The sequence below is a fragment of the Ursus americanus genome, chromosome 8 (genome assembly GCF_024610735.1).
Source record: "Ursus americanus isolate L20-20 chromosome 8, mUrsAme1.1.p, whole genome shotgun sequence".
NCBI classification, from domain to species: Eukaryota; Metazoa; Chordata; class Mammalia; order Carnivora; family Ursidae; genus Ursus; species Ursus americanus.
In genome coordinates, this window is record NC_142134.1 from 70,443,407 (window position 1) to 70,456,342 (window position 12,936).

The window sequence follows — 12,936 nt, forward strand, 5'->3', positions numbered from 1 at the left end:
AGGTGGTGTGTGTACACACACACACACACACACACACTGGAATATTACTCAGCCATCAAAAGAATGAAATCTTGCCATTTGCAAAGACATGGATAAATCTAGAGTATTATGCTAAGTGAAATAAGTCAGAGAAAGACAAACGTTATATGATTTCACTCATACGTGGAATTTAAGAAACAAAACAAATGAGCAAAAGGAAAAAAGCAAGAGAGGCAAACCAAGAAACAGATTCTTAACTATACAGAACAAACTGATGGTTACCAGAAGGGGGATGAGTGGAGGATGGGTTAAAAAGGTGATGGGGATTAAGGAGTGCACTTGCTGTGATGAGCACCAGGTGTTGTATGGGAGTGTTGAATCACCATATTGTACACCTGAAACTAATATTACAACTTTAAAAAAAATGGGCAGAGGAATTAAAATGATATTTTTCCAAAAACAGAAACGGACAACAGGCACATGAAAAAGTGCTCAGCATCACTAATCATCATGGAAATGCAAATCAAAACCACAATGCATTATCACCTCACATTGTTTGAATGACTTTCAACAACAAAACAAGAGCTAAGTATTGGTGAGGATGTGGAGAAAAGGGAAGCCTTGTGCACTGCTGGTGGGAATGTAAACTGGTGCAGCTACTGTGGAAAACAATATGGAGGTTCCTCAAAAAATTAAAAACAGGAGTGCCTGAGTGGCCCAGATGGTTGAGCATCCGACTTCCGCTCAGGTCATGATCTCGGGGTCCTGGGATCAAACCCCACATCCAGCTCCACGCTCGGCTTGGAGTCTGCTTAAGATTCTTTCCCATTCCCTCTGCCCCTTCCCCTGCTCTCACATACTCTCTCTCTAAAATGAATGGATAAATCTTAAAAAAAAAAAAAAAAAAAGTTAAAAATAGAATTACCATATGACAGAACAATCTCACTTCAGGATATACACCCAAACGAAATGAAAACAGAATCTCGAAGAGATATCCACACTCCCATGTTCACTGCAGCATTATTTATAATAGCCAAGACATGGAAACAACCTAAATGCCCATCAGTGGGGGAATGGAGAAGAAGATATGGTACATATACAAATATATACAACAGAATATACTTGGAGATAAGAAAAGGAAATCCTACCATCTACAACATGGATAGGCCTTCAGGACATTTTGCTAAGTGAAAGAGCCAGACAAAGACAAATACTGTATGTATCACTTTAAACGTAGAATCTTAAATTAAAAAAAAAAAAAAAAAAAAAAAAAAAGGTCAAACTCATAGAAATGGGAGTAGAAAAGTAGCTGCCAGGACTGGGGGATGGGGAGAAATACAGAGACATTGGTAAAAGGTACAAAATTTCGGTTACGAGTTCTTAAAAAATAAAATAAAAATAAATTCTGGAGACTTAATGTAAAACACAGTGACTATAGTTGATATTGTATAATTAACTTTGCTAGGAGAGTAGAATTTAAATGTTCTCACTAAAATAAGTAAATAAATATGTGAATTGTTGGGATGTGTTAATTAACTAGATTGGCGGTGAATCATTAGGAAAAAAAAAAAGATTACTGTATGTCCCAGTAAGCCCCTCCTAGGTATATACCCCAAAGAATAGAAAACAAATAATGTCCATGCATGTTCATAACAGGACTATACCCAAACAGCTAAAAGATGAAAACAGCCCAAATATTTTTCAATGGACGAATGGCTAAGCAAATTGTGATATATACATAAAATGAGAGAGCATTCTGCCAAAAGAAGGAATGTAGTACTGATACAAGCTACAACATGAATGAGCCTCGGAAACAAGCTAAGTGCCACAGCGAATATCATTCTCAATGGAGAAAAACTGAGAGCTTTTCCCTTAAGGTCGGGAACACAAGAAGGATGCCCACTCTCACCACTATTGCTCAACACAGTGCTAGAAGTCCTAGCCTCAGCAATCAGACAACAAAAAGAAATAAAAGGCATCCGAATCAGCAAAGAAGTAGTCAAACTCTCTTCGCAGATGACATGATACTTTATGTGGAAAATCCAAGACTCCACCCCAAAATTGTTAGAACTCATACAGCAATTCAGCAACATGGCAGGATACAAAATCAATGCACAGAAATCAGATGCATTTCTATACACTAACAATGGGATAGAAGAAAGAGAAATTAAGGAATCGATCCTGTTCACAACTGCACCGAAAGCCACTAGATATCTAGGAATAAACCTAACCAAAGAGGCAAAGGATCTGTAGTCTAGAAACTACAGAACATTTATGAAAGATATTGAGGAAGACACAAAGAGATGGAAAAACATTCCATGTTCATGGATTGGAAGAATAAACACTGTTAAAATGTCTATGCTGCCCAGAGCAATCTATACATTCAATGCAATCCCTATCAAAACACCACCAATATTTTCCACAGAGCTGGAAAAATATCCTAAAATTTCTATGGAATCAGAAAAGACCCCGAATTGTCAGGGGAATGTTGAAAAAGAAAACCAAAGCTAGGGGCATCACACTGCCTGACTTCAAGCTCTATTACAAAGCTGTGATCATCAAGACAGCATGGTATGGCACAAAAACAGACACATAGATCAATGCAACAGAATAGAGAGCCCAGAAACGGACCCTCAACGCTATGGTCAACTAATCTTTGACAAATCAGGGAAAAGTATCCAATGGAAAAAAGACAGTCTCTTCAATAAATGGTGCTGGGAAAACTGGTCAAATGCAACAGAATGAGACTGGACCGTTCTCTTACACCATACACAAAGATAAACTCAAAATGGATGAAAGATCTAAATGTGAGCCAGGAATCCCTCAAAATCCTAGAGGAGAACACAGGCAGCAACCTGTTCGACCTTGGACAAAGCCAACTTTTTCCAAGACACAGCTCTAAAGGCAAGGGAAACAATAAAGTAAAAATGAACTGTTGGGCTAAAAAGCTTCTGCACAGCAAAGGAAACAATCAATAAAACTAAAAGGCGGAATGGGAAAAGATATTTGCAAATGACATTATAGATTAAGGGCTGGTATCCAAGATCTACAAAGAACTTATCAAACTCAACACCCAAAAAACAAATAATCCAGTCAAGAAATAAGCAGAAGACATGAACAGACACTTCTCCTCCAAAGAAGACATACAAATGGACAACAGACACATGAAAAAATGCTCCACATCACTTGCCATCAGGGAAATAAAAAACAACACCACAATGAGATACCACCTTACACCAGTCAGAATGGCAAAAATTAACAAGACTAGAAACAACAAATGTTGGTGAGGATGCAGAGAAAGAGGAACCCTCTTACACGACTGGTGGGAATGCAAGCTGGTATAGTCGCTCCTGAAAACAGTATGGTGATTCCTCAGGACGTTAAAAATAGAGCTACCCTACAACCCAGCACCTGCACTATTGGGTATTTACCCCAAAGATAAAGATGTAGTGAAAAGAAGGGGCACCTGCACCCCAGTGTTTATAGCAGATATGTCCACAATAGCCAAACTGTGGAAGGAGCTGAGATGTCCTTCAACAGATGAATGGGTAAAGAAGATGTGGTTCATATATACAATGAAATATTACTCACAGCCATCAGAAAAGATGAATATCTATATTTACATCAGCATGGATGGAACTGGAGGGTATTATGCTAAGTGAAATAAGTCAATCAGAGAAACACAATTATGATATGGTTTCACTTATATGTGGGACATAAGGAATAATGCAGAGGACAATAGGGGAAGTGAGGGAAAACTGAATGGGAAGAAATCATTGAGGGAGACAAACCATATGAGACTCTTGACTCTAGGAAACAAAGTGAGGGTTGCAGAAAGGGAGGTGGATGGGGGGATGGGATAACAGGGTGATGGGAATTAAAGGAGGCGTGTGATATGATGAGGGCTGGGTGTTATATTCAACTAATGAAGCACTGAACATTATATCAAAAACTGATGATGTACTATACCTCGACTATTTAAAAAAAAAAAACAACACCACGAAAAAAAACCCCAAAACATGCAAGCATAGTCCCTTCCCCCATGGGACTTACAGATAAAGCAAATAAATAAACAAATATATCAAAAAAAAGAAAGAAAGAAAAGAAGCTAAGTGAAAGAAAGCAGACACGAAGTCACATAGTACATGATTCCATTTATATGAAACATCCAGAATAGTTAAATTCATAGAGACAAAAGGCATATTGGTGACTTTAAGGACCAGGCAGGAGAGGAAATAAGGAGCAACTGCTCAAAGGATACAGTTCTTCCTTTTGGGATAATGAAAATGTTCTAAAAATTAGACAGAGGTGGCAATTGCATTACATTGTAAAGGTACTAAATACCAATCAACCGTTTGCTTTAAAACTGTTCATATCAATTTCACCTCAATAAAAAAAATATAACAATTTTTTGCTTAATTGTTTATATACGCTATACAAATGTAGTTCAAGAGTACCTTAAGGAAAAAACATCTAATACCATACCCTATCTCAGACCTTTCACCAACCCAATGTAAAATTATTTTAAACTATTTCTTAAGACTCCTGGGGAAAAACTTTAAGTCATAAATCAAAAAGACATGGGAAAAGATAAAAACAAAAAGAACCCTCTCTAATAGTCATTTTTATACTTCATTTCTCTGCACATACAATCTGACAGTGAGAAACAAGGTATATTAGGAATGAAAGTGGAACTTGTTGGTCAAATTTAAGCTTCAGCCTAAAAAAAATAAAGAGCATAAACATACACAATAAAAAGAAATTTCATAATAACAAGGCTGTGATTATTTCTTACCTCACTATCTAAGAAATCAGAAAGGAGTTTCAGGACATTCTTGGCTGTAGCAGTCTCTTCTTCAGCTTCTTTGAACTCTTGGTCTCCATCAGTATTTATCTCTGCATCTTCACTTTGAAGGGCTTTGATTTTTTTAGTTTTAAATGGCTCAATCCCAAACGTCATCAGTTGGTCAAAGATTGCCTTTAAAGCACTAATTTTTATTGTCACATCATCAATTTGCAAAACCTAAATTGAAACATCCCCCGCCAAAAAAAGTAAATTCAGTAAACTTTTGTCTATGCTGCATAAAATTAACATGTACCTTATTTTCTTAGTCTAATTCCAACAGTCAAGTCCACATGAAACTTTATTTTCCAAAAATCAAAATTTCTGTTTTAACATTATTATTTTTATTTATTTGTACCATAACATTTAGACTTCTTTTTCATTCAGAAAAAGTTCACCTTCAGTACAAAAAAATTCCTAGAACTAGAGTCAGGCTGAATTATATTATTTGTTCCTTTTATTTGAAAAAGAACGAATATAAGAGATATGATTTGTTTTAAGATCTAGAAAAAATGTTCAATTACACTGTAATTGTTTCAGCCATCTATTAAGACAAAAACATTACATTCTAACCAATAAAAAGCATTCATTAGAATATCAGTACTCTTGCAGGTTAGCAAGCTTCACTAAAGATAAAACTTTATTAGTTCAATAAATTCAAATTTCATTAAAAGTAAATTCAGTTCTCAATGAACTGGACTCCTTCATAAAAGGAGGTAAATCATGAAACCAGCAGTTTGTATGAGTCTGTCCTAGGTTAAGAACACTGAATTCCTATATACCAAATTTCAAAGCCATAAAAAAAATAGAGCTGAATATTTTTATTATGAAGGGCTTTATTATATTCTTTAATGCACTTACATTTTGGACATTGATCCATTATTTGCCTATATGGCTTAGCCTTCAGAATGAATAAAAATCACAAGTTGGTCAAGTTAGTGAATTGAGAAAAATAGCTCAAACCTTTGAAAGAAATTTCAAAACATATCTATTATGGTAAGACCTGCAAATTTGCCAAAGCCAAATGCAATGTCAAGACAGTTCTCTAAGACTTCTAAACATGCCACTCTTTCAGCAACTTGGTTTTCCTTGTCCTTCTCAGTCCCTTACTGGTTAGCAATGGCTCTCAATACTGTATTTATCTAAACAAGACTTTAAAATGAAATAATTTCTGGGGTGCCCGACTGGCTCAGTCAGTAGAGCATGTAACTCCTGATCTTGAGGTTGTGAGTTTGAGCCCCATGTTGGGCATGGTGCCAAGAAGGAAGGAAGGCTTTCTCTCTCCCACCTTTCTAACAAGTGTGTATACGTCTTAAATCAATTTTTATTACTAAAATTTGATTTCAAAAAGAACTGATTTCTTACTCTCCCAAAAGATAGTTGTTTTCCCTTAATCTAAAATCTTCTAATGATAGCCCTAAAGGTAACTTTATGAACAACTGAATTTATTCAGTGGTTAACTTCTTTTGATCGTGAATCCTTTTAAGGCTATGAGAAGAGCTTAAAACCCCACTACAGAGTAACATACAAAAAAAAAAAAAAAAGGCAAAATTTTACATACAACTATTTTACTGCATTTGAACCTGATATTCACAAACAACATTTTTAATTTACAAAAAAATATCTAGGGGCACCTAGGTGGCTCAGTCAGTATCCAACTCTTGATCTCATGGTCATGAGTTTGAGCTCCGCACCACTGGGCTCACATTGGGCATGGAGCTTACTTAAAAAAAAAAAAAAAAAAAATTATATCTAGCTATTTTTTTCAGGCAAATATTAATAGCTAGTCCTTAAAAAAGTTTAGAGATCTCAGTTGTTTATATTACAAAAAAGGCGGGGGGCAAACTTCAATACTTTAACACTTTAATTCCATGACAAGGCTGCTTTTCTATTGACTGGTTTGATTTGGAACAGGGTAAAATTGTGGAATGGTCTTGACAAGACACATCATTTATCTTTCACACCTGCTTGATTTTGACATTTCCTTTCCACGACAGAGGATACAAATACAAAAACAAACAGTATCAAGGCTCTTATAAGCTCTGTCGAGTGGAGCATGAGTTAATGTTAAACACTTAAGAATGCTCCAGGACACCCTCAAGCATTACAATCACACTGCATTTCTTCTGGCTGAAATGACCACAGCATTTATCACTGATGTTATGGCCAGCAAAAATTAAAAGGATCAAAATCCACCTTTCATCTTTAGAGGTTAAGTGAACTTAATTTTCTTTTAGAAAAGTTCTGTGGTATTTCCATTGCTGCAATACTAGAAATTTTATGTAACTCCCTACCTTTAATCTCCTCTATTTGAGTTCCAACCTGACTACAACTCAAAATTTTTCAGCAGCATTCTTAATGGTACATAGAACATCCTAATGAATGTTTTATCCCATTTTTAGAGCCAAAAAAATGCTACTTAAGCTAGACATAAATGAATTCTTCACTATCTAATGTTCTAATAAGATTTTTCTTCCACTTAAAAGTAATGACCAGAGATCAATCTATCACTTCAAGACGCATCTTCTAGGGAGCCAGGAAACGGAAGTAGAGAGCTTACTATACACTAATTTCTTAGCAAAACCTCTTTGAAAATATAGGATTTTATTAAGCCAAAAAATTTCACAATAGTAAACAAGACTTCCTAACAGAATCACTGATGCCAACGGACTGAAAAAGGATGACGCTATTAACACATGCAGATTCACTCTACATCTTGGAGCAAAACCAGATGTAGGGCCAAGTACTATAAATGATTCTGGACAAAGTACCAAAATTTTTCTTTCAGTTTCTTTGAGAAAGGAACTTTCACATTATTTTAGAGATAATGCTGACCTTTCAAGTTACCAAAAGGATCAAACAATAACAGAAATTTTTCTGTGACAACAGCAGCATAGCATGATAAATATAAACAAAGCATCAACAGGAATTTCATCATTTCACAGTAAATAAATTGATGAGATGCCAAATGCTCCAAAAAAGGAAATTAAACAAAACCCTGAAATTCCTTATGACTATCTTTTGACATAAGTATGATTTTAATTTTCTTCCTCTGATATAAGCCACGAGCAGTTTGACCATTTCCAGAACATAGGACTTCTCCAAGTTCTAATTGTATGCTTTCTTTTTCTTGGTAATGTGATTGCAACATTAAAGGATGCTCCAAGATAAGGGTTTCATGCTGAGGGAATATTCTACTATTGACTGAGTTCAGTCATCTTCTTCTTTTTTTTTTTTTTTTAAGATTTATTTATTTGAGACAGAGAGAGATGGTGAGCATGCAAGAGCAGGGCGCAGGGCAGCAGGAGAGAGAGAATCTCTAGCAGACTCCCGCAGAGCCCAGCACTGGCAGAGCTCAGGACCCTGAGAGATCATGACCTGAGCTGAAATAAAGAGTCGGATGCTTAACCAACTGAGCCACCCAGGCACCCCAGAGTTCAGTCTTTTAAAATAATCTTTTCATGAAAATGATAACGAGTGTTGTCACATGTTATTTTCAAATTGAGCACACAAAGCACACCCATTTACCTGCTGGCAAGCAATCTGCACTAAAATTCCTTGCAGCTTTTTTATATCATTACATTTGGCAACAGCAGATGCTACATGAGTCAACATTGTCTTTTCATATGGGGAAGTGGAGGGAGGTATATTTTTGAAGTTAAGCCAGGCCCAAATGTTAAAGACAGATGTCCAAAGGAGTTAAAAGGTCAAATACATTCCACTGGTGCACTAGATACCATCCTTCTTGTCTATTCAATAGCACTCTAGCAAGTGACTTCTCTTCCTATATTATCAATTGTTTCCTTTCAACAGGGCCATTGCCCTTAGTATTTATTATAAACATGGTGTAATCTTCTCCATCTTAAAAAAAAAATTAAAACAAAACCAAAAAGCTCTTCTTTTTATTCCAAACCCTTCTCTTGCTACCTCCCCATTTCTATTTCTCCTAACAAAAATAAAATCTTGAAAGAGTAGTCGACACTGGCTATCTCCCAATTCCTCTCTCATAATTCTCTCTTCAGCTCACTCCAATAAAGCTTTGCCCTCCACATAAGCTATTCTCATGAAAGTCACCAAACACTTCTTTTTTGCCCCAAATGGTCAATTATAAATCCTTATCAACTTGTCACCAGCATTTCACAGTTGGGTGATGCTAGCCCCTGTAAAATTTCATCTTCACTTGCCTTCTAGGAATGACATCACACTCTCCCCTTATTGTCTACTTCAACTGAGTCTTTACTGGTTCTTCTTTATCTCCCCTTCCTTTAAATGTGGCCTAAGCCCTAGGAAAACTACAAAGTCAAGATCTCTACTCAATCTACACTCACCCTTCATGTAACATCCAGTCTCTAAGCACTGGGTACTATTATAAAGACTTAGATTCGGGGCGCCTGGGTGGCACAGCGGTTAATCGTCTGCCTTCGGCTCAGGGCGTGATCCCGGTGTTACGGGATCGAGTCCCACATCAGGCTCTTCCGCTATGAGCCTGCTTCTTCCTCTCCCACTCCCCCTGCTTGTGTTCCCTCTCTCGCTGGCTGTCTCTCTCTGTCGAATAAATAAATAAAATCTTTAAAAAAAAAAATAAATAAAGACTTAGATTCATCTCTCCAGCTTGCGCCTCCCTCCTATCTCGAAACTCACATACAAATGCCTAATTGATATATCCACTTTGAACTCAGACTTCAAACTTACCATGCCCAAAATTGAACTCTTTATCTTATCCACCTGCCATACAACCTATTCCTCTGTTTTCCTCATCACAGGAAAGGGCAAGTCTGTCTTTCTAATTATTTCTGCTACAATTCTTAGCTATCTTCAATTTCTTTCTCTCACATTTCACATCAGATTCATCATCAAATTCTAAAGATGCCATCTTCCAAACTTAGATTACCACCCCTTCTCACAACCCCAAAAACCACTTGAATATTGGTCCAAGCCATCATCATCTCTTTCCTGGATTATTGCATACCTTCCTTATAAGTATCTCTGCTTCCATACTTGTTCCCCTACAGTTAATATTAGGGACCTGCAAACTATGGCAAAGGGGCAAATCCAGTCTGCTGCCTGTTTTTGCACAGCCTTCAAGTTAAGAAGAGTTACACATCCTTAAATGGTTAAAAAAAATAAATTCATTACATGTGAAAATTGTAGGAAATTCAAATTTTAGTGTCCATAAATAAATTTTTACTAAACTACAGCCACACTAATTCATTTATATATTGTCACGGCTGTTTTCACACTTGCACCACAGAATAGTACTCAAGACACACCATACGGCCTGCAAAGTCAAAAATATTTACTCTCTAACCTTTTACAGAGAAGGTTTGCCAACCCCTGGTCTACATCACTATACCTATACCTCAGTCAGATCATAATAATCCTCTACTCAAAATCTTCCAGTTTTTTCCCATTTCATTCACTGTAAAGTCTGTTAAGTCCCTAGAAGATACGGACATCCTGTTGCCTGCAAATCCTTTCTCCTACTATTCTCCTCTTCGCTCAATCTGCCTAGCCATAGTTACCCTGTTCTTTGAACATGTGAAACAAAGTCCTACTTCAGAGCCCCTTCCCCTGTCTTCCCTCTCCTCAGAAACATCTTACCCAGATATCTACATAGTTCATTTTCCTACCTTCCTCTGGTATTGGTCCAGATTTCAACTTATTAGTGAGGCCTTTCTCTGCGAAACAGATCCTTCTCCCTATTTCCACTCCTTACTCCCCTTCTTTGCTCTTTTCAATCTGACATGCTACATACTGTTTATTTTTCATTGTGTGTTTCCCCTTCTAAAATGTAAGCTCCATTAGGACAGTAACTTTTATCTTGGTTTCTTTCATTACCTATCTTATTATTTTTTAAGCCTGGAAAAATGTGGGCATAAAATATGTTATATGTTTAATTTTTTAAAATACCTTAAATAATTGGCATTTCATCTTTTTTTCTACTTTAATAAGAAATCAAAAGATAAAAATCATCCAGTCCCTAAAAGTCATCCATAATAGTCATCATCCTTAATAAACCCTGGAATAAATTAAATTTAGAGCACTCACATTATCACCACAGATTCTGAGTACTTATTTCAGGAAATACAACCAAGATTTTGTCATGGGAGAAATCCTACCTGCAAGAGTAATATGAAGTGTTTACTTGCAAAATCCTGATTCTGTAGTCCACAGCATCCCAAGCATAAAACAGCCAGATTTCTTATTACAGGATGAACACTTACTATTCCAGGAAGAATCTAAATTCAATAAATTTAATTAAAATCATTTTGACCAGGACAACAGTATATTATATAATAGTATATTAAAAACATGGTCAAAAAGATAATTTCTGTATGATATCATCAATCTACTTCTTATCCATATCGTCTAACTCACTTTTCAGTTAAAAAAAAAAAAGTAAATATTAAATTGCTAAAACAGAAGAAAGTAGCCAGAGTGAAATAGTCTGATCATGAGACACCTCCCCTTCTACCTGTTAAAAGCGACTCAATGGCTTCCCATTGCTCACAGAACAAAGATAAAACTCCCTTACATGACCTAGATCTCATTGTGTAGTCCTTCTTAGTATCATCTCATACTATGCTACCCCTTGCTCTTTGCTTATACAATGGTCTGATTTTGATGCCTTCCATTCAGTGCTATTCAAGAGAAATAAAATGTGAGTCAGAAGTCATTTTAAATTTTCTAATATGCACATTAAAAAGAAACATGTGAAGCTAATTTTAATACATTTTATTACACCAATACAACCAAAATATTAACATTACAATATGTAATCAATATTAAGAAAATCGAGATAATCTACATTGTGTTGTTTGTACTAAGTCTTCAAAACCCAATGTATTTTGACCCTTAATGGCACTTCTCAGTTTGGACTAACTGTTAATAGCTACAGGTTTTTGTTTTGGTTTTTTTTTTTAAAGATTTATTTATTTGAGAGACAGAGAGAGAGAGCACAGAGGGAGACTGAGAAGCAGACTCCCTGCTGAGCAGAGAGCTCAATGTGGGACTCGATCCCAGGACCCTGAGATCATAACCTGAACGGAAGGCAGAGCCTTAACCGACTGAGCCACCCAGGTGCCCCTAGACACAGGTTTTTAGTAGTCACATGTGGCTGATTGCAACTGTACTGGAGAAAGCAAACCTAGAATAGTCTTCCTTTCCTTTTTCACATAGTTCGTATCTATTCAAAAATCAGATCAAGGTCATCTTCCCTGAACAGAGCAAATCCTACTATTATAAGTTCACATATGACCACATAGCTCTTCTTCATAGCAATTATCAATGGCATAGGGGCACCTGGGTGGCTCAGTCATTAAGCGTCTGCCTTCGGCTCAGGGCGTGATCCCAGAGTCCTGGGATTGAGCCCCGCATTGGGCTCCCTGCTCTGCTGGGAGCCTGCTTCTTCCTCTCCCACTCTGTGTTCCCTCTCTCGCTGGCTGTTTTTCTCTCTGTCAAATAAACAAATAAAATCTTAAAAAAAAAAAAATTATCAATGGCATAATCTTATACTTGTTTATTTGATTGATGTCCCTCTCACTTGACCAGAAGATCCACAAAGGCAGTCTATATATGTTTTGTATACCATGTATACTCTATCACCGGCATTTAGTATATAGTAAATGTTCAATAAATCTTGCTCAATTAGTAACTTATGATTTTTATTTAAAAATGGTAACTTCATTAAAATATTATAACTCCTCTATCTAAATAGACTACTCATTTACATCCTTCTAGTTTCTTTCAATCTTTAGACATAAATTGTTTTTGTATACTTAAAATCATTATGACCATTCAATTTTGTGTTCTTTCTTCACTTGAAATTGTATATCTTTTCCAACATGTATACAGTCTTCATATTTACTACTTCAATGGTGTACTTATACGATAGTTTACCATTCTCTTGCAATAGGACCAGACATAAAGTATGCAAAAAGAACTTTAAAAGTACTACTTTTCACTGAAGACATTTGCTTCACTAATAAAGCTAAATTCTAATGGTTTAGTAAAATCTTCTTTTAATCAGAAGATCTACATTGTCGTAAACAATAATTGATCTTCTTTACTGACTTTAGAAACTCAAGGCAACCCAAGGAACTTAATTTTAGATT

The 12,936-nt window shown here is 36.1% G+C and overlaps 1 protein-coding gene across 1 annotated transcript in view; it reads right to left on the reverse strand.

Moving 5' to 3' along the window:
• NCAPG (non-SMC condensin I complex subunit G) overlaps window positions 1-12,936 on the reverse strand; it is a 48,401-nt gene that overhangs the window by 19,658 nt on the left and 15,807 nt on the right. The window contains exons 13-14 of the mRNA XM_045771444.2: window positions 10,942-11,061; window positions 4,775-5,002 (exon numbers count right to left, since the gene is read on the reverse strand). Coding sequence (XP_045627400.1) covers window positions 4,775-5,002; window positions 10,942-11,061 — 348 coding nt within the window. The remainder of the gene's footprint in view (window positions 1-4,774; window positions 5,003-10,941; window positions 11,062-12,936) is intronic.